At 42.8% G+C, this 22,843-nt stretch overlaps 1 protein-coding gene across 1 annotated transcript in view; it reads left to right on the forward strand.

Annotated features, from left to right (window-relative positions):
* The first annotated feature begins 2,300 nt into the window (after window positions 1–2,300).
* LOC129819603 (probable ATP-dependent RNA helicase ddx6) overlaps window positions 2,301–22,843 on the forward strand; it is a 57,891-nt gene continuing 37,348 nt past the window's right edge. The window contains exons 1-8 of the mRNA XM_055875993.1: window positions 2,301–3,410; window positions 4,398–5,365; window positions 5,537–5,600; window positions 5,715–5,819; window positions 6,198–6,327; window positions 10,392–10,538; window positions 15,772–15,866; window positions 16,195–16,317. Coding sequence (XP_055731968.1) covers window positions 5,178–5,365; window positions 5,537–5,600; window positions 5,715–5,819; window positions 6,198–6,327; window positions 10,392–10,538; window positions 15,772–15,866; window positions 16,195–16,317 — 852 coding nt within the window. The 5' untranslated portion in view covers window positions 2,301–3,410; window positions 4,398–5,177. The remainder of the gene's footprint in view (window positions 3,411–4,397; window positions 5,366–5,536; window positions 5,601–5,714; window positions 5,820–6,197; window positions 6,328–10,391; window positions 10,539–15,771; window positions 15,867–16,194; window positions 16,318–22,843) is intronic.

The raw sequence follows: 22,843 nt of genomic DNA on the forward strand, positions 1-22,843 counted from the left end.
CTCCAGCTTGGCTCGAAGCTCATCAATTTCTCTTACGTGCTCATTGTTTGCCATTAGGGCCATGTCCAGGTCCTGCAGTTTCAGGGACTGCACAGTAAGCATGTGTCTGGACCGGATCAGAGACGGCACAGTCCATAGACAAGCGCACCTTGTTCTTCATCCTCCTCAGTCGGGGCAGGAGGTTTCAGTATTCTTTCTCAAACACCAGGTCTCTTTTTAATGTGCCTGTTCCACGTGAAGACTGTAGGAACAACACCTCTTTTTAGGTATTGTCGCCCCCCAATTTTTCCCTCAACAAAAAGTTACTCTCGATGAAATGTGTACTACACACCTTTGTGTGTTTGGTGACAGTAAAGTTGTCACGACGTACTGCCACCAACCCCATTTTTCTGAGCTCTACATTGACCGGGAAACTATGGAAGCTCACAATACCATTACATTTTGAAGAAACTGAACACAGAGGCACTGAACAATGTTCATTAGCACCTCCTTTGCGGGGCTGTAATTTAAACGTAGACATTGCGAACAATTTCAGTCAGAAATTCATCGGCGACAGTTAGCTAGCTAGTAAGCTAATGATAAAAATAATAGCGGAAATCGCTCCGGAAGTCAGCACCCCGGTAGGAAGTAAAATAGAATGTGGTAGGCGGTATAATGCATAGAGCCTATATAGAGCATCCTGTCGGGCTGTATCATCACCTGGTACGTTAACCGCACCGCCCGCAACCGCAGGGCTCTCCAGAGAGTGGTGCGGTCTGCCCAACACATCACCGGGGGCAAACTACTAACTACTACTCTAGGACACCTACAGCACCCGATGTCACAGGAAGGCCAAAAAGATCATCAAGAACAACAACCACCCGAGCCACTTCCTGTTCACCCTGCTATCATCCAGAAGGCGAAGTCAGTACAGGTGCATCAAAGCTGGGACTGAGAAACTGAAAAACAGCTTCTATCTCAATGCCATCAGACTGTTAAATAGCCATCACTAGAACATAAGAGGCTGCTGCCTATATACATAGACTTGAAATCACTGGCCACTTTAATAATGGAACACCGGTCACTTTAATAATGTTTACATATTTTGCATTACTCATCTCATATGTATATACTCTATTCTATTCTATTCTACTGTATCTTAGTCTATGCCGACATTGCTCGTCCATATATTTATATATTCGTAATTCCATTATTTTACTTAGATTTGTGTGTATTGTTTGTATTGTTGTGACATTGTTAGATATTATTTGTTAGATTTTACTGCACTGTTGGAGCTAGAAACACAAGCATTTCGCTACACCCGCAATAACATCTGCTAAACACGTGTATGTGAGCAATACGATTTGATTTGATTTGGAGAGTTTCTCCCATTCTTCTCTGCAGATCCTCTCAAGCTCTATTAGGGTTGGATGGGGAGTGTTGCTGCACAGCTATTTTCAGGTCTCTCCAGAGATGTTCAATCGGGTTCAAGTGTCAAGCTTGTGGGTGTCAAGCTTATGGACATGTGGCAGCAGTGTGTAGCAGGGAGGTTCCTAGGTATGAGATGTGTGCAGAAGGGCATGAGACAAAGGAATGTGTAGCATTGGGGAAAGTAGTGGTACGTGTTAATTGTAGGGGTACCCATGGGGCTGGGGATCAGAAATGTCCGGTGAGAGAGAGGCAGGTTGAGGTTTCCAGGGTTAGAGTAGTGCAGAAGTTGTCATATGCTGAGGCAGTGAAGAAAGTAGAGGAAGATGGGTCAAGGGGGAGGGATCCTGAGAGGAGTGGTGTGAGCAGTAGATCTGTACCAGTACAGAGGGATAGGCCAACAAGTGATATGTGTTTCAGTAAGATTGGATTTTTGGCATTTATAGCAATGGTTATCAACTGTATCAATCAGTCAATCGAATGTATTTATAAAGCCCTTTTTACATCAGTCGATGTCACAAAGTGCTGTACAGAAACCCAGCCTAAAACCCCAAACAGCAAGAAATGCAGATGTAGAAGCACGGTGAGCTGTGCTGCAGGGATGGAACGTAAGTCGTAGAAAATTGAGGTTGTGGTGGCAGCTGCAGAGAATTATTTGGGTGTGCGAGACTTGACATCAGAAGAGTTACAGGGTGTGTTAAGTGTGATGTCCCATCCTTTCAGGTTATTGGCCGGAGGTAGGACTAAATAGATTTAAATAGTGGAGTAGGGTGGTGTTATTTTTATATTCTTTTTTATTTTATTTAATGTTTTTTTTTGTGAGTGTAGTGTTAGATGGTAGTGTAACGGATGTGAAATGGCTAGCTAGTTAGCGGGTACGCGCTAGTAGCATTTCAATCAGTTACGTCACTTGCTCTGAGACTTTAAGTAGGGTTGCCCCTTGCTTTGCAAGGGCCGCGGCTTTTGTGGAGCGATGGGTAACGACGCTTCGTGGGTGTCAGTTGTTGATGTGTGCAGAGGGTCCCTGGTTCGTGCCCGTGTCGGGGCGAGGGGACGGTTTAAAGTTATACTGTTACATTGATGCTGTTGACCCGGATCACTGGTTGCTGCGGAAAAGGAGGAGGTTGAAAGGGGGGTGAGTGTAACGGATGTGAAATGGCTAGCTAGTTAGCGGGTACGCGCTAGTAGCATTTCAATCAGTTACGTCACTTGCTCTAAAACTTTAAGTAGGGTTGCGGCTTTTGTGGAGCAATGGGTAACGACGCTTCGTGGGTGTCAGTTGTTGATGTGTGCAGAGGGTCCCTGGTTCGCGCCCCGGTCGGGGCGAGGGGACGGTGTAAAGTTATACTGTTACCCTACTGTATTTGTTTATTTATTTATTTTTCAAGCAAATTACAAGGGAGTTGTACTCCAGTCTAGTAGGTGGCGGTAACGCAACATATTGGATGCCAACTGCCGTTAAACCTCAGAAGAAGAACAACAACAACAACAACAACAACAACAGGGTTAGAGAGCCCTGGGATAGAGTAATGTCTTAAGTAGGAGATCGGAAATCGTGGCGAGTAGTGCGGACAAAAATTAGAAAAAAGTTGGGGAAGCAACAGCTGTGTTGGAATGCTAACAAGATGGGTGTCAGATCTGATGACATGGAGTGGGAGGATGAGGGTCAAGGACCGGAATGAATGTAGAAGCAATGTAAAGGTTAAGTGCTGTAATTGGTGGTGTTAGGGATTTATTTGGTTTAGAATTTTATTTTCATGGTAGTACAAAGTTGGGCAGATCATGATTGATCGACATTCCAGCACAGTAGGTGGCGGCATGCACTTTAAACGTTTGTTTGTGGACCGCCATGACATTATAGAAGAAGAAGGCGATGATGATGATGAAGAAGAGGAGACCATGTTGAATTAGCGTTTTATTTGGAGTGAATTTAATCTAACAGTAACATAAGTAATTGATCTGCCGCAAACATTTATGATATATAACATCAAAGTGAGAGAAAGGTGAGTGCTACGTGGTGTTATATTAAATTTGCATTATACAGATTTGATAAAGTCGACGTTAGCTTGTCAGCTAGATAATTTAGCCAGCCAGCTAACATTCAGACATGGAAAACGACAGCCCAATGCACAAGCCATCCAAGTTAACTAATCTGACTAGTTAGTTTATAATAACCCCTTTCATCAGTGATGTAACGATACCTAGATAGTTTACTAAATTAGTATTTAAATTATTCAGATAGCTAGCTAACGTAACTTACATGTTTATGTCAAAGCTATAAGTGGCTAACGTCATTAGATAGCTAGTAATATAAGTTAACTGGCTAACTAAATATCTTCCTCTCAAGTTGGCTAGACGAATGGCCTTTTGTAGCATCAAATCGCTATTAGTTAGGTTTGAATCACTTTTTGCAGTTGGCATAATTTAGGTAAGTTAGCTAACAGCTGACTGGTAATATTAGCTGGCTTTTTACCTTTATTTGGCCGATAAGGACATCCCTGTTCGTTAATGTTAGTTAGTTGGCTAAAGACAGTGGCGTGTTTGTTGTCCATACATTTGCAATTAACTTTCATTTAAGTTCAGATGCTTCTAGCTAACGTTAGCTAATTTCCTCAAAGTAACTTCAAACTTCGCACGTGATTACGGCTATAAAGTAGCTATGAGTCCCACATTGTTGACGACATAGCCTAACGTTACTCTCCTATTGTCTGGTCTCATACTGCTTGTAGTGTAGGCAACTCATCTGTGCTCATGCAATACACGAATTGGTTGGAATACACTACAGACTGATCCACCAAGCCAACACTAGAAAAGCTATTTTACCTTGTGCGCCTGCCTGCCAAATGCATTTTTGACATGACGTAGTTGGGGATTTGAATAGAACATTTGGGCATCTATTCTACATTGTATTGTGTTTTTAAAGCAAGTCTAGGGCTTATATAGTATTCACTCTGACTTTACTTCTAAAATCAAGTTCTTCTTCCTGTCAGGTGGCACTGGTTTGAGTTGCTGCATACGAAATGAGCTGAATACACTCACACACACACACACACAGCTGCACACTTTGACAGAAGAGCTGAGAGAGGGAGGAGACTTACCTGGAGCAGAGGGGACAGACGGAAAGGAGCCCAAGGGGAACTTAAAGCTGAGTTGCTTTTGGACTACAGTTACCCTTGTTTGATTTTCAACATCAGGAAACTACTTTAACACGTGGATGAACATATACAGAAAGAGTGGCAAACAAATGTTGAACAATAAGGACCATATTATTTTGATGAAATATTTGTACAAAGGACATCGATGTTGAGCAATTCAAATGGACTTGACGGAAAACAAGGAAATAAAAATATGTAAATGTAACGTTTGAACAAAGATTATATTACAGATGCTATTCCCCCGCTTCAAATTGTCTTAGCAGTTCTATTGCAGGAATTAAACTCCTTGTTCACATATGTTCTATATTGTGTGCAGGTGCAGTATATTTATGCATTTGAATGCATATATCTCTTCATTTGGGAGAGCTCTTGTATAAATACTATTTTTTTTCATACGGCAGTAAACTCTGTTGAAGGGGACTGAACTGCACGTACATGTATATGTAAAAACTATAAATAGACTTCTGTTGTAAAAGCTTTGGACAAAAAAACAAGATAATATTTGTTAATGCTTTATTAGACTCATCTACTTTTGAAGAGGCTTTTGTAAGGGGGCAAAAAAAAAACAGGGGTAGAAAATATTAATATTTTGAGAGAAAAAACAGGAAAGCGGAAATGGCAGCTGCCAGAACAGAGAACCTTGGTCCTGTCGTCATGGGACTGAACAAGCAGAACGGGCAGCTTAGGGGGCCGCCTAAACCGGCTTCTCCCCAATCAGGACCCCTCGTCCTGGGCTCTCTGTCAGACGAGGCCACAGGTGCATCCCAGAAAGCGGGTGCTGCCCAGGAGGGAACTGGGATTAGGTACACATTTCTCTCATACCCCTGTTTCACCCAGTGACTGAAAAAATGGTGTTCTGCTCATATAGTTTATTATACCTTCATACCAGGTTTTAGAAGTGATGACCCAGTAGGTTTTGTTTTAGAAAACAGTGGTGCAGGTGTTCTTTTAACTGCCCTCTTCTGCTCTGTCAGGTTTGGAGATGACTGGAAAAAGAGACTACAGCTCCCTCCCAAAGACACCAGGGTCAGAACCTCTGTAAGTCATGGTACAATGCAGCATGCTTTTTCACTAGCTCATGGATTTTCCCGGTGTCATTTTAATCAAGTCTGTTACTTCTGTTGTCTAACCTTTTTTTTTGACGTGTCCCAGGATGTAACGTCCACTAAGGGAAATGAGTTTGAGGACTACTGTCTGAAACGGGAGCTCCTGATGGGCATCTTTGAGATGGGCTGGGAGAAGCCCTCCCCTATCCAGGTACGACACTCACTGGGAGAGTCTCTGCCCAAGGATCACCTGTTGAAACTGGGGGATTCCCTTGCTGTAAATCGGCTCCTGATTCTGATGCCTATAACCTATAAAGATGCTCCAGAACTTTTGTATAATTTCAGTCAGTAGTTTTGAAAGTGGTGCTCGAGCCAAAACGGGCCCCCGTTTTGTTTTTGTGTACTATGTCATCCATTTCGTGTGATATGTCACCTTCCACAAAAATGTGTACAATATGTTGCAAATTTGTTGCGCTTAAGATCCCGTACTGCGTCTGAGTTATAAAGTCTTTGGACTTAGCTTTTGTAGTTTGTTATAGTTAGATATTTTTTGATAAAATTCCGTTAAACTAGAGTTGGTCACTTTCAGGAGGAGAGCATTCCCATAGCCCTGTCAGGACGAGACATCCTGGCCCGAGCCAAGAATGGAACAGGGAAGAGTGGGGCCTACCTCATCCCCATGCTGGAGAGAATAGACCTGAAGAAGGACTATATACAGGGTGAGTCGAGGCTCACAGTGCTTTATTAAAAAGTGTTATAGACTACTGAAAAGGTATTCAAGTTATGTTTCATCTAATATGTTTAAGCAGGAATGTGTGATTCAAGATATTTTGATGTCGAACCTAATCCAGTTATTGTCATGCATTTTGGGTTGACAAGTAGGCTATTGTTACATTTTACTGTTCAAATATAGATGAATTTGCGTGCACTAATTATAGGCATGTTTTATTTGGGTTCAATTCACCACATGAGCAAGTGGAAACTCAAAACACATTAGCTAGATAGCTAAGTTAAATATAATACCCACTGGTAGTAGCCATATTAAGCTTAACAGTACATTTGAATGTCCTAAAAATAACTTTGCAGTCGTAGCCTTCTACCCAATCAGGCCCTTGCTGTCGTAATGGCCACTGCGCATTTCGCACACTCCATATCCCAAAGCTATATCAAATATCTTGGTTGTAAAATAGTTGCTATAGAGCTAAAAAATTGAGAGTTGAGAAATAAAAAAATATACCTACAGAAATCGGAGAACCTCCTCTCTTCAACTGTGACAAGTATATTTTCCTGCAATTGTCGTTTTTAAATGTTATACAATCAAAATGTATATTTTTCCCCTAGAGCAAAGTGGGGGAGGTAGGGAGTGGGTTGATCATCACAGCAGCAGGCCCCAGGGAAACGGGCAGAGCGTCAGGGGAGACACTTTCGTTACAGGAATCATGAGCATAATGCACTTACTGCTTGGCCAAATCATGTTTGAGTGAGGCGACCATGTAGAATGGGCTGCTCTCACCGACAAATAAAACCTTTAAAGTAACTGTCCAGTGAAAATCTAACTTTAAAAGTTCGTATTCTGTTACCCAGATAATGTCGTTGACTCATCCTATACTCATATTTGTGGCCAAAGCATACATTGAAGAGAAAAAAAATACTTATACAAGTTTGAGGAGTTATTATTTTTTATCAGACTGTTTAAAAAATGCTTGCTATTTCTTCATGGAGTATGATGGCTCCCAAGTGGCAAGTGGCTCAGCGGTCTAAGACACTGCATCTCAGTGCAGACCCTGGTTCGATTCCAGGCTGTGTCACAACTGGCCATGATTGGGAGTACCATAGGGTGGCGCACAATTGGCCCAGCGTCGTCCGGGGTAGGCCGTCATTGTAAATAAGAATTTGTTCTTCTCTGACCTGCCTAGTTAAATAGGAGGATGAGCTGGCCAATCAGCGGGATACTTGTATTAATAGTTTATGACTGGTATATGCCCGCACCATTCTGTTGGGGTATGCCCAAACTATTACAACACAGAAAATATCCTTTTTAATATGCCTATCTACCATTGTAGGTCATTCTAGGTCATATTTCAATGAAAAATGGGAGCACTGGACACAATGTTCCCTCGAATTTCAGCACTGAGCAAATTTCAGGTCTGCTGAGGGCAAACTTTAACATTGCGGAAATTCTGTTCAACTTAAGGACATGTTTACTGTGAACATTGAGGCTGTACCTGCTTTAAGTTAGTTTTCACTGTGGCCAAGTAGGCTACTTTGTGTTTTTGATCATAATCTAGGCCTACCTGAGTGGCCTACCATCAAAAACAATGGAGAAAATGCATCCCATAACATTTTAACATGGAAATAGCTGTTCTATCATTCAGCCTACATTAGCAGCAAATGTGTGGTGTTCAATGTTGGCCTACATTCCATGAGACTTTTGAAAAAAAAACATGCAGGGCTTGACATTAACCTGTTTATCTACATTTACATTTAAGTCATTTAGCAGACGCTCTTATCCAGAGCGACTTACAAATTGGTGCATTCACCTTATGATATCCAGTGGAACAACCACTTTACAATAGTGCATCTAACTCTTTTAAGGGGGGGGGGGGGGGGGGGGTTAGAAGGATTACTTTATCCTATCCTAGGTATTCCTTAAAGAGGTGGGGTTTCAGGTGTCTCCGGAAGGTGGTGATTGACTCCGCTGACCTGGCGTCGTAAGGGAGTTTGTTCCACCATTGGGGTGCCAGAGCAGCGAACAGTTTTGACTGGGCTGAGCGGGAACTGTACTTCCTCAGAGGTAGGGAGGCGAGCAGGCCAGAGGTGGATGAACGCAGTGCCCTTGTTTGGGTGTAGGGCCTGATCAGAGCCTGAAGGTACGGAGGTGCCGTTCCCCTCACAGCTCCGTAGGCAAACACCATGGTCTTGTAGCGGATGCGAGCTTCAACTGGAAGCCAGTGGAGAGAGCGGAGGAGCGGGGTGACGTGAGAGAACTTGGGAAAGTTGAACACCAGACGGGCTGCGGCGTTCTGGATGAGTTGTAGGGGTTTAATGGCACAGGCAGGGAGCCCAGCCAACAGCGAGTTGCAGTAATCCAGACGGGAGATGACAAGTGCCTGGATTAGGACCTGCGCCGCTTCCTGCGTGAGGCAGGGTCGTACTCTGCGAATGTTGTAGAGCATGAACCTACAGGAACGGGTCACCGCCTTGATGTTAGTTGAGAACAACAGGGTGTTGTCCAGGATCACGCCAAGGTTCTTAGCACTCTGGGAGGAGGACACAATGGAGTTGTCAACCGTGATGGCGAGATCATGGAACGGGCAGTCCTTCCCCGGGAGGAAGAGCAGCTCCGTCTTGCCGAGGTTCAGCTTGAGGTGGTGATCCGTCATCCACACTGATATGTCTGCCAGACATGCAGAGATGCGATTCACCACCTGGTTATCAGAGGGGGGAAAGGAGAAGATTAATTGTGTGTCGTCTGCATAGCAATGATAGGAGAGACCATGTGAGGATATGACAGAGCCAAGTGACTTGGTGTATAGCGAGAATAGGAGAGGGCCTAGAACAGAGCCCTGGGGGACACCAGTGGTGAGAGCACGTGGTGCGGAGACAGATTCTCGCCACGCCACCTGGTAGGAGCGACCTGTCAGGTAGGACGCAATCCAAGCGTGGGCCGCGCCGGAGATGCCCAGCTCGGAGAGGATGGAGAGGAGGATCTGATGGTTCACAGTATCAAAGGCAGCCGATAGGTCTAGAAGGATGAGAGCAGAGGAGAGAGAGTTAGCTTTAGCAGTGCGGTGCGCCTCCGTGACACAGAGAAGAGCAGTCTCAGTTGAATGACTAGTCTTGAAACCTGACTGATTTGGATCAAGAAGGTCATTCTGAGAGAGATAGCAGGAGAGCTGGCCAAGGACGGCACGTTCAAGAGTTTTGGAGAGAAAAGAAAGAAGGGATACTGGTCTGTAGTTGTTGACATCGGAGGGATCGAGTGTAGGTTTTTTTCAGAAGGGGTGCAACTCTCGCTCTCTTGAAGACGGAAGGGACGTAGCCAGCGGTCAAGGATGAGTTGATGAGTTTATCCACTTGTCCTTCAGACAAGGAGGTGACAAAATGTTTGATGTAGGAAACCACTTTACAAAATAAAATGCATTATTATTCCCATACCATTATTACAGAGAATCAGACAAATTATGCTACCCTCTGCCTATTGGCTACTTAGCGTATTCAAGCCTGTCTGAAAATACAGCACTGCCACTTTAAGACAAAAAAGCTCTTTACCTGACTCGCTTTTCAAGTCAGGTGGCCACATCTTAAAACCAAGCGCATCTATTCACGACTGCTCATGCTGTAAACAGTTCAAGGTAACTGGCTGAGATCCATATATGGCAATGGTCTATTTGCATATAGGCCTAGTGCAGCTCTGATGGTTATACCGCACTGGTCTGTGTAGAGTACGGGCTGAGTCTGTCAATGCAATAAAATCATACTCCGACGCGTTCTGCCTACATTAAAATGTCTTGCCTAGTTAGTTTTGCATGTTTGGTATTGCATAGTTAATTTTGTTTCGGTATGTTGATAGTGTTAATGGGGAAAACTCTAGAAAATTGAGTGAAGTTCAGTCTGGTTCTTAGAGGGAACCTTGACTGGACAGTTTAACTCACACAGTCAAGTCAAACAAAGGGTTGCAAAATGCGACTAAATGGTCGCTGTCTGGAGCCATACTTCTACTACTCTGTCACACCACATTGCCTTACACTTGCACTATCTATACCTCTCCCTCTCTCCCAAGCCATTGTGATGGTGCCCACTCGTGAGCTGGCCCTGCAGGTGAGCCAGATCAGTATCCAGATCAGTAAGCACCTGGGCGGCGTGAAGGTCATGGCCACCACGGGCGGCACCAACCTGCGAGATGACATCATGCGCCTGGACGAGACTGGTAATTACCCAACAGCAGCATCACATTCGGTTACTAAATACCAACAATGGAACCTTGCGATAAATGCAGTGCATTTGGAAAGTATTCAGACCCCTTGACATTTTCCACGTTTTGTTACGTTACAGCGTTGATCTACACACAGTACTCCACAATGACAAAGCCAAAATAGGTTTTGAGACATTTTTACGTGTGTGTGTATGTATACTACCTTTCAAAAGTTTGAGGTCACTTAGAAATGTCCTTGTTTTTGAAAGAGAAGCTCATTTTTTTTGTACATTTTTAAAATAACATCAAATTGATCAGAAGTACAGTGTAGACACTGTTAATGTTGTAAAGGACTAATGTAAATGGAAACGGCTGATTTTAATGGAATATCTGAACTCAGCAAAAAAAGAAAAGTCCTCTCACTGTCAACTGTTTTTATTTTCAGTTAACTTCACATGTGTAAATATGTAAAGATTCAACAACTGAGACATAAACTGAAAGTTCCACAGACATGTGACTAACAAATTGAATAATGTGTCCCTGAATAAAGGGGGGGGTCAAAATCAAAAGTAACAGCCAGTATCTGATGTGGCCACCAGCTGCATTAAGTACTGCAGTGCATCTCCTCCTCATGGACTGCACCAGATTTGCCAGGTCTTGCTGTGAGATGTTACCCCACTGTTCCACCAAGGCACCTGCAAGTTCCCGTACATTTCTGCAGGGAATGGCCCTAGCCCTCACCCTCACGATGATGCAATGACAACAAGCTCAGTCCGATGATGCTGTGACACACCGCCCCAGACCATGACGGAACCTCCACCTCCAAATCGATCCTGCTCCAGAGTACAGGCCTCGGTGTAACGCTCATTCCTTCGACGATAAACGCGAATCCTACCATCAGCCCTGGTGAGACAAAACCGCGACTCGTCAGTGAAGAGCACTTTTTTGCCAGTCCTGTCTTGTCCGGCGACGGTGGGTTTGTGCCAATAGGCGGCGTTGTTGCCGGTGATGTCTGGTGAGGACCTGCCTTACAACAGACCTACAAGCCCTCAGTCCAGCCTCTCAGCCTATTGTGGACAGTCTGAGCACAGATGTGCGTTCCTGGTGTAACTCGGGCAGTTGTTGTTGCCATCCTGTACCTGTCCCGCAGATGTGATGTTTGGATGTACTGGTCGTGTGCAGGTGTTGTTACACATGGTCTGCCACTGCGAGGATGATCAGCTGTCCATACTATCTTCTTGTAGAGCTGTCTTAGGTTCCTCACAGTATGGACATTGCAATTTATTGCCCTGGTCACATCTGCAGTCTTCATGCCTCCTTGCAGCATGCCTAAGGCACGTTCACACAGATGAGCAGGGACCCTGGGCAGGCATCTTTCTTTTGGTGTTTTTCAGAGTCAATAGAAAGGCCTCTTTAGTGTCCTAAGTTTTCACAACTGTGACCTTAATTGCCTACCGTCTGTAAGCTGTGCTTGTCTTAACGACCGTTCCACAGGTGCATGTTCATGAATTGTTTATGGTTCATTGAACAAGCATGGGAAACAGTGTTTAAATCCTTTGCAATGAAGATCTGTGAAGTTATTTGGATCTTTACAAATTCTTTGAAAGACAGGGTCCTGATAAACGGACGTTTATTTTTTTGCTGAGTTTACATAGGCATACAGAGGCCCATTATCAGCAACATCACTCCTCTGTTCCAATGGCACGTTGTTAGCTAATCCAGGTTTATCATTTTAAAGGGCTAATTGATCATTAGAAAACCCTTTTTCAATTATGTTCACACAGCTGAAAACTGTTGTTCTCGATTACAGGCTCAAAATGGCCTAGAAGGCCAGCATACCGGAGTCGCTTATTCACGTTTGACGTTAAGACTGTTTTTTTGCGGGTACTATTTTTTGAAGCTGCCAGTTGAAGACTTGTGAGGCGTATGTTTCTCAAACTAGACACTAATGTACTTGTCATCTTGCTCAGTTGTGCATCAGGGCCTCCCACTCCTCTTCCTATTCTGGTTAGAGCCAGTTTGCGCTGTTCTGTGAAGGGAGTAGTACGCAGCGTTGTATGAGATCTTCAGTTTCTTGGCAATTTCTCGCATGGAATAGCCTTCATTTCTCAGAACAAGAATACAGTGACGTGTTTCAGAAGAAAGTTACTTGTTTCTGGCCATTTTGAGCCTGTGCTCAGACTTTTTTCTTTGATATTGTGTGGAGGTTGATTGGGGGTGGGACAATTTGATACATTTTAGAATAAGGCTGTAACGTTACAAAATTTGGGAAAGGGGTCTGAATACTTACGAATGCGCTGTTTGTGTACAGTTGAAATCGGGAGTTTACATACACTTAGGTTGGAGTCATTAAATCTCTATTTTCAGCCACTCCACAATCTTCTTGTTAACCTCTCTTGGGCACGTGAGACTGTAGCGTCCCACCTCTTCAACAGGCAGTGAAACTGCTGGGCGCCAAATTCAATCATTATAAAAATTCTGAAAACAAAACATATTTTACATAGGTTTAAAGATTAACTACTTGTGAATCCAACCACGGTGTCAGATTTTTAAAAATGCTTTACGGCAAAAGCATACCTTACAATTATTTGAGACCATAGCCCACTAGACAAATCATTACAAACAGTAGCCAGTCAAGTAGAACAGTTACACATGTCAGAAATAGAGATAAAATTAATCCCTTTGATGATCTTCATATGGTTGCACTCAGGAGACATTCATTTACTCAATAAATGTTCCTTTTGTTCGATAAAGTCTCTTTATATCCAAAAACCTCAGTTTTGTTAGCGTTTTCTTCAGTAATCCACAGGCTCAAACGTAGTCAAAACAGGAAGACATCGCGCACCAGCGACTCCTGTGGCGGGCCGGGCGCAGTGCGCGCTAACCAAGGGAGCCAGGTGCACGGTGTTTCCTCCGACACATTGGTGCGGCTGGCTTCCGGGTTGGAGGCGCGCTGTCTTAAGAAGCAGTGCGGCTTGGTTGGGTTGTGTTTCGGAGGACGCATGGCTTTCGACCTTCGTCTCTCCCGAGCCCGTACGGGAGTTGTAGCGATGAGACAAGATAGTAATTACTAGCAATTGCATACCACGAAAATGGGGGAGAAAAGGGGGTAAAAATGTTTTTTACATTTTAAAAGGTAAACAAGAAAGGCACTCTCTGTCTAGCGCATGAAAAAGCTCTGTGACACTTTAGGGTCCACTCATTCCGACTGCTCTTACTTCTTCATTTTTCAGAATACAAGCCTGAAAAAAGTTCTGAAGACTGTTGACATCTAGTGGAAGGCATAGAAACTGCAATTTGAGTCCTAAGTCAATGGATACTGTAATGGCATTTAATAGAAAACTACAAAACCAAAAAAAAAAACTACTTCCTGAATGGATTTTTCTCAGGTTTTCGCCTGCCAAATCAGTTCTGTTATACTCAGACACTATTTTAACAGTTTTAGAAACTTTAGAGTGTTTTCTCTCCAAATCTACCAGTTATATGCATGTCATATCTTCTGGGCCCGAGAAGCAGGCAGTTTAATTTGGGCATGCATTTCATCCAAAATTCCGAATGCTGCCCTACCTTAATGAAGTTAACAAACTATAGTTTTGGCAAGTCAGTTAGGACATCTACTTTGTGCATGACACGAGTCATTTTTCCAACAATTGTTTACAGACAGATTATTTAACTTAAAATTCACTATCACAATTCTAGTGGGTCAGAAGTTTACATACACTAAGTTGACTATGCCTTTAAACCGCTTGGGAAATTCCAGAAAATTATGTCATGGCTTTAGAAGCTTGTGATAGGCTAATTTACATCATTTGAGTCAATTGGAGGTGTACCTGTGGATGTATTTCGAGGCCTACCTTCAAACTCAGTGCCTCTTTGCTTGACATCCTGGGAAAAGCAAAAGATATCAGCCAAGACCTCAGAAAGATAATTGTAGACCTCCACAAGTCTGGTTCATCCTTGGGAGCAATTTCCAAATGCCTAAAGTTACCACGTTCATCTGTACAAACAATAGTGCGCAAGTGTGAACACCATGGGACCATGCAGCCGTCATACCGCTCAGGAAGGAAATGTGTTCTGTCTCCTAGAGATGAGCGTACTTTGGTGCGAAAAGTGCTATTGAATCCCAGAACAACAGCGAAGGACCTTGTAAAGATCCTGGAGGAAATGGGTACAAAAGTATCTATATCCACAGTAAAACAAGTCCTATATCGACATAACCTGAAAGGCCGCTCAGCAAGGAAGAAGCCACTGCTCCAAAACCTCCATAAAAAGCCAGACTACGGTTTGCAACTGCACATGGGGACAAAGATCGTGCTTTTTGGAGAAATGTCCTCTGGTCTGATGAAACAAAAATAGAACTGTTTGGCCATAATGACCATCATTATGTTTGGAGGAAAAAGGCTTGCAAGCTGAAGAACAACATCCAAACCGTGAAGCACAGGGGTGGCAGCATCATGTTGTGGGAGTGCTTTGTTGCAGGAGGGACTGGTGTACTTCACAAAATAGATGGCATCATGAGGAGGACAATTATGTGGATATATTGAAGTAACGTCTCAAGACATCAGTCAGAAAGTCAAAGCTTGGTCGCAAATGGGTCTTCCAAAGTTGTGGCTTAAGGACAACAAATTCAAGGTATTGGAGTGGCCATCACAAAGCCCTGACATCAATCCTATAGATAATTTGTGGGCAGAACTGAAACGGCGTGTGTGAGCATGGAGGCCTACAAACCTGACTCAGTTACACTAGCTTTGTCAGGAGGAATGGGCCAAAATTCACCCAACTTATTGTGGGAAGCTTGTGGAAGGCTACCCAAAATGTTTGACCCAAGTTAAACAATTTAAAGGCAATGCTCCAAAATACTAATTGAGTGTATATAAACTTCTGACCCACTGGGAATGTGATGAAAGAAATAAAAGCTTAAATTAATCATTCGCTCTACTATTATTCTGACATTTCACATTCTTAAAATAAAGTGCTGATCCTAACTGAACTAAGACAGGGAATTTGTACTGGGATTAAGTGTCAGGAATAGTGAAAAACCTGAGTTTAAATGTATTTAAACTTCCGACTTCAACTGTATATAGCGTAGCTCCGTATTTGAATAATTTATTTGATAGTAATTTTTTCTCATCTTCATCAAGGGTGTCAATCATTTCAGACCCCGCTGTACAATACTAACAAGTCACAAAACCTCAAAGCTGTACACAATGCCATATCTGTAACGGTGGTGTTTCTGATTCTTTCTCAGTGCATGTGGTCATAGCCACACCCGGCCGGATCCTAGACTTGATAAAGAAGGGCGTGGCCAAAGTGGATAGAGTCCAAATGATGGTGATGGATGAGGTTAGTGTGTAAATACATGTGGTACCTGAGTCCATCAGCCACTGACTGTAATCAACTACTGTAGATGACTACAGAGAATCAGTCCTCTTGATCTATTTTGTTACGAGCCACTCACTATTCTTCATTAGGGCCTTCAAATCTCGTCTGGTTCATCAACCTACCAAAAAGGTTAAAGGAGCTACATGTAACATTTCCCCGGCAACCAGTGCCAAATGTAAATTACATACCAGTAGTAGCAAATGAATAGAAATACACGATTAAAACATACTTATTTTTAGAATACTGTGGGACTCTGCTAATGCTCCATTTGAATGTTTTCTCTTCTCAGGCGGACAAGCTGCTGTCTCAGGACTTTGTAGTGCTCATCGAGGATATCATCAGCTTCCTGGCCAAGGGCCGTCAGATCCTACTCTACTCTGCCACCTTCCCCATCAGCGTGCAGAAGTTCATGGTGAGTAGTGCCACATGTTGGCAGCCATGTGGTATCACCAACAGGCCATTCTGTTCTGCTATTCCGTAACGGTAAAATATACTTTATTGTCCATTTACATGGAAATGTTGCTATTCTTGCTGAACAGTGTTACCCTTGATCCCCTTCTGGAGAGCAGCAGCTCAGATCTTTGGGCAAGGTTGTGTGTGGGGTCATCTGATGCGCTTGGCCTTCTCCCTTGCCCGTTTATCAGAGGCCCTGAAGCTCCCTGCGCTGCAGCCCACAGAGCTTCGACCCCAGGTTCACAGTTTGCTTGAGGTTACCCTTATTAGCCACTGACAGGCCACCGTACCAGGCCAGGAAACAAAGTCGGCACACTCTCGAAATGGCAGGTGTAGTACATTGAACACAAATATAAATGCGAAATGCGTTAGTAGTATAAAAAAAAAAAATTGTCCTTCAGTCGCTCTAAAATTACACCAACAAAACATAAAAAAAGGATGGTTCTTTGTAAAGTTCCTAAAACAATAAATGTATTACTAGTAAGAAGTAATGTAGTATATTGTTTAATTTCATGTATTATGACCTGAGTCTTTAAACCAAAATAGAACAGATGAGACAAATGTTGACCTGCCCCTTTAAATGCGGGAGGTTCGCGCGACTCAAGTCATGTCTGTGAGATTGATCCTGACAAGTAGAAGCGTTGTCATCTCTTTCCCAGCAGTTGAAACTCGAGCATAGAAAAACAACCTAGCTTGTGAACAAAATAGTTCTTTGACTTTGTGTGATTTAATTTACCAGCTATGAAACAAAATGGTGGAAATACTTTAGACCGCTACTGTAGCATTTACAGTACCAGTCAAAAGTTTGGACACCTGCTAATTCCGGGGTTTTTCTTTATTTCTACTATATTCTACATTGTGAATAACAGTGAAGACATAACTATGAAATAACACACGTGGAATCATGTAGTAACCAAAAAAGTGTTAAACAAATCAAAATATATTTTATATTTGAGATTCTTCAAAGTAGCCACCCTTTGCCATTAATACAGCTTTGCACACTTTTGGTGTTCTCTCAACCAGCTTCATGAGGTAGTCACCTGGAATTAGAGGTCGACCAATTATGATTTTTCAACACCGATACTGATTATTGGAGGACCAAAAAAAGCAGATTCTGATTAATTTAAAAAAATATTTATTTTATTTAATAAAATATATATATTTTTTTATATATATATTTGTAATAACGACTTATTTTAACTTAATTAATACATAAATAAAATCTATTTAGTCTCAATTAAATAATGAAACATGTTCAATTTGGTTTAAATAATGCAGGAACAGTGTTGGAGAAGAAAGTATAAGTGCAATATGTGCCATCCTTGCTCAGAACATGAACATATGAAAGCTGGTGGTTCCTTTTAACATGAGTCTTCAATATTCCCAGTTAAGAAGCTTTAGGGTGTTGTTATTATAGGACTATTTCTCTCTCTACCATTTGTATTTCATATACCTTTGACTATTGGATGTTCTTATAGGCACTATAGAATTCCCAGCCTAATCTTGGGAGTTGATATGCTTGAAGTCATGAACAGCGCTGTGCTTCAAGCATTGCGAGGAGCTGCTGGCAAGCACAGGAAAGTGCTGTTTGAATGAATGGTTACGAGCCTACTGCTGCCTACCACCGCTCAGTCACTGCTCTATCAAATATCAAATCATAGATTTATTTATAATATAATAAACACACAGAAATACGAGCCTTTGGTCATTAATATGGTCAAATCCGGAAACTATAATTTCGAAAACAAAACGTTATTCTTTTGGTGAAATACGGAACTGTTCCGTATTTTATCGAACGGGTGGCAACCCTAAGTCTAAATATTGCTGTTTACATTGCACAACCTTCAATGTTATGTCATAATTATGTAAAATTCTGTGGGTGGCCCTCTTGAACCATGTGGGAACAACAGACTGGGATAGGGATTGGTTGAATATGTCCGTAAACACACCAGCCAGCTGGTCTGCGCATGCTCTGAGGACGCGGCTAGGGATGCCGTCTGGGCCGGCAGCCTTGCGAGGGTTAACACGTTTAAATGTTTTACTCACGTTGGCTGCGGTGAATGAGAGCCGTCAGGTTTTGGTAGTGGGCCGTGTCAGTGGCACTGTATTGTCCTCAAAGTGAGCAAATAAGTTGTTTAATTTGTCTGGGAGCAAGACATCGGTGTCCCCGACGGGGCTGGTTTTCTTTTTGTAGTCCGTGATTGACTGTAGACCCTGCCACATACCTCTCGTGTCTGAGCTGTTGAATTGCGACTCTACTTTGTCTCTATACTGGGACTTAGCTTGTTTGATTGCCTTGCGGAGGGAATAGCTACACTGTTTGTGTTCGGTCATGTTTCCGGTAGCCTTGCCTTGATTAAAAGCAGTGGTTCTCGCTTTGTTTTGCGCGAATGCTGCCATCAATCCACGGTTTCTGGTTTTGGAAGGTTTTAATAATCACCGTAGGTACAACATCAATGATGCACTTGCTAATAAACTCTAATAAACTCGCTCACCGAATCAACGTATACATCAATGTTGTTGTCTGAGGCTATCCGGAACATATCCCAGTCCACGTGATCGAAGCAATCTTGAAGCGTGGAATCAGATTGGTCGGACCAGCTTTGAACAGACCTGAGCACGGGCGTTTCCTGTTTTAGTTTCTGTCTATAGGCTGGGAGCAACAAAATGGAGACGTGGTCAGATTTGCCAAAGGGAGGGCGAGGGATGGCTTTGTATGCATCGCGGAAGTTAGTAGCAATGTTCTAGAATTTTGCCAGCCCAGGTCGCACATTCGATATGCTGATTAAAATTTAGGTAGCTTTGTTTTCAGTTTAGTCTTGTTAAAATCCCCAGCTACAATAAATGCAGCCTCAGGATATGTGGTTTCCAGTTTACATAGAGTCCAATGAAGTTCTTTCAGGGCAATCGAGGTGTCTGCTTGGGGGGATATACACGACTGTGATTATAATCGAAGAGAATTCTCTTGGTAGATAATGCGGTCAGCATTTGATTGTAAGGAATTATAGGTCAGGTGAACAAAAGGACTTGAGTTCCTGTATGTTGTTATGATCACACCACAACTCATTAATCATAAGGCATACACGGTTACCCCAGGAAATCTTAAGTCCTTCTTACCAGAGAGATGTTTGTTTCTGTCAGCGCGATGTGTGAAGAAACCGGGTGGCTGTACCGAATCTGATAACGTATCCCGAGTGAGCCATGTTTCCGTGAAACAGAGAATGTTACATTCTCTGATGTCTCTCTGGAAGGCAACCCTTGCTCGAACTTCATCTACCTTGTTGTCAAGAGACTGGACACTGGCGAGTAGTATACTCGTGAGCGATGTGCCCGTCTACAGAGCCTGACCAGAAGACCGCTCCGTCTGCCCCTTCTGCGGCGCTGTTGTTTTGGGTCGCCTACTGGGATCCGATCCATTGTCCTGGGTGGTGGTCTAAACAGAGGATTCACTTCGGGAAAGTTGTATTCCTGGTCGTAATGTTGGTAAGTTGACGTTGCTCTTATATCCAGTAGTTTGTCCCGGCTGTATGTAATAAGACTTAAGATTTCCTGGGGTAACAGTGTAAGAAATAATACATTCAAAAAATCAAATACTGCATAGTTTACTAAGAACGCGAAGCGTTGACTCTGTTTGCACTTAACGCAAGCGAAGCGGCACAATTCACCTTATTAATATTGCCCGCTAACATTAAAATAAATAAATTAAATTTGCAGGTTTACAAAAATATACTTGTGTATTGATTTTAATAAAGTTATTGATGTTAATAGTTAGGTTCATTGGTGCAATGATTTTGCATTTTTTCGCGAATGCGCTTTTGTTAAATCATCACTCGTTTGGCGAAGTAGGCTGTGATTCGATGATAAATGAACAGGCACCGCATTGATTATATGCAATGCAGGACAAGCTAGTTAAACTATTAATATCATCAACCATGTGTAGTTAACTAGTGATTTATGTTAAGTTTGTTTTTTTATAAGATAAGTGTAATGCTAGCTAGCAACTTACCTTGGCTCCTTGCTGCACTCGCATAACAGGTGGTCAGCCTGCCACGCAGTCTCCTCGTGGATTGCAATGTAATTGGCCATAATCTGCATCCAAAAATGCAGATTACCGACTTAAGAGAACTTGAAATCGTCCCTAATTAATGCCGATTTAATCGGTCGACCTCTACCTGGAATGCATTTCAATTAACAGGTGTGTCTTGTTAAAAGTACATTTGTGGAACTTCTTTCCATCTTAATGCGTTTTGAGCCAATCAGTTGTGTTGTGACAAGGTAGGGGGTATACAGAAGATAGCCCTATTTGGTAAAATACCAAGTCCCATATTATGGCAAGAACAGCTCAAATAAGCAAAGAGAAAAAACAGTCAATCATTACTTTAAGACATGAAGGTCAGTCAATCAGGAAAACTGCAGTCGCAAAAACCATCAAGCACTATGATGAAACTGGCTATCATGAGGACCGCCACAGGGAAGGAAGACCCAGAGTTACCTCTGCTGCAGAGGATACGTTTGTTAGAGTTAACTGCACCTCAGATTGCAGCCCAAATAATAAATGCTTGACGTTCAAGTAACAAGACACATCTCAACATAAACTGTTCAGAGGAGACTGCGTGAATCGCTCCTTCATGGTCGAATTTCTGCAAATAAAACCACCACTAAAGGACGCCAATAAGAAGACGAGACTTGCTTGGGCCAGGAAACACGAGCAATGGACATTAGACCGGTGGAACTCTGTCCTTTTGGTCTGATGATTCAAACGCAGAGTAGTTGAACGGATGATATCTGCATGTGTTGTTCCCACCAGAAAGCATGGAGGGGGAGGTGTGGGGGTGCTTTGCTGGTGACATTGATTTGTTGTTGAATTCAAGGCACGCTAATCCAGCATGGCTAACAGCATTCTGCAGTGATACGCCATGCCGTCTTGTTTGTGCTTAGTGGGACTATCATTTGTTTTTCAACAGGACAATGACCCAACACACCTCCAGGCTGTGTAAGGGTTATTTGACCAAGAAGGAGAGTAATGGAGTGCTGCATCAGATGTCCTGGCCTCCGGTCAACCAATCTCAACGCAATTGACGGTTTGGGATGAGTTGGAAAAGCAGTCAACAGGTGCTCATCATATGTGGGAACTCCTTCAAGACTGTTGGAAAAGCATTCTATGTGAAGCTGGTTGAGAGAATGCCAAGTGTGCAACGCTGTCATCAAGGAAAAAGGTGGCTACTTTGAAGAATCTCAAATATTTATTTTGATTTAACACTTTTTTTTGGTTACTACGTGATTCCATGTGTTCTTTCATAGTTTTGTCGTCACTATTATTCTACAATGTAGAAAATAGTAAAAATAAAGAGACCCTTGAATGAGTAGGTGTGTCCAAACTTTGGACTGGTACTGTTTTTTTTCTTTAAATTTGATCGTACGTGACCATTTTTATTCACAAATGCTGGTGACATGCTTGCACTTTGGAACCCTGAACACCCGCCAATGTGGCTAGTGAAATAGACACAGTTGAAGTCGGAAGTTTACATACACTTAGGTTGGAGTCATTAAAACTCGTTTTTCAACAACTCCACAAATTTCTTGTTAACAAACTATATTTTTGGCATGTCGGTTAGGACATCTTCTTTGTGCATGACACAGTCATTTTCCATTTTCAATTGTTTGCAGACAGATTATTTCACTGGGTCAGAATTGCACATACACTAAGTTGACTGTGCCTTTTTAAATAGCTTGGGAAATTCCCCAAAATTATTTAATGGCTTTAGAAGCTTCTGATAGGCTAATTGACATAATTTGAGTCAATTGGAGGTGTACCTGTGGATGTATTTCAAGGCCTACCTTCAAACTAAGTGCCTCTTTGCTTGACATCATGGGGAAATCAAAAGAAATCAGCCAAGACCTCAGGAAAAGAAATTGTAGACCTCCACAAGTCTGGTTCATACTTGGGAGCAATTTCCAAACGCCTGAAGTTACCACTTTCATCTGTACAAACAATAGTACGTAAGTATGAACACCATGGGACCAAGCAGCCGTCATACCGCTCAGGAAGGACACGTGTTCTGTCCCCAAGAGATGAACGTACTTTGGTGCGAAAAGTGCAAATCAAGATGCTGGAGGAAACGGGTACAAAGGTATCTATATCCACAGTAAAACGAGTCCTATATCGACATAACCTGAAAGGCCGCTCAGCAAGGAAGAAGCTGCTGCTCCAAAACCGCCGTAAAAAAGCCAGACTACGGTTTGCAACTGCACATGGGGACAAAGATTGTACTTTTTGGAGAAATGTCCTCTGGTCTGATGAAACAAAATAGAACTGTTTGGCCATAATGACCATTGTTATGTTTGGAGGAATAAGGGGGAGGCTTGCAAGCCAAAGAACACCATCCCAACCGTGAAGCGCGGAGGTGGCAGCATCATGTTGTCGGGGTGCTTTGCCCTCAGGAGGGACTGGTGCACTTCACAAAATAGATGGCATCGTGAGGAAA

Source organism: Salvelinus fontinalis, chromosome 22, assembly GCF_029448725.1.
Source record: "Salvelinus fontinalis isolate EN_2023a chromosome 22, ASM2944872v1, whole genome shotgun sequence".
NCBI lineage: Eukaryota > Metazoa > Chordata > Actinopteri > Salmoniformes > Salmonidae > Salvelinus > Salvelinus fontinalis.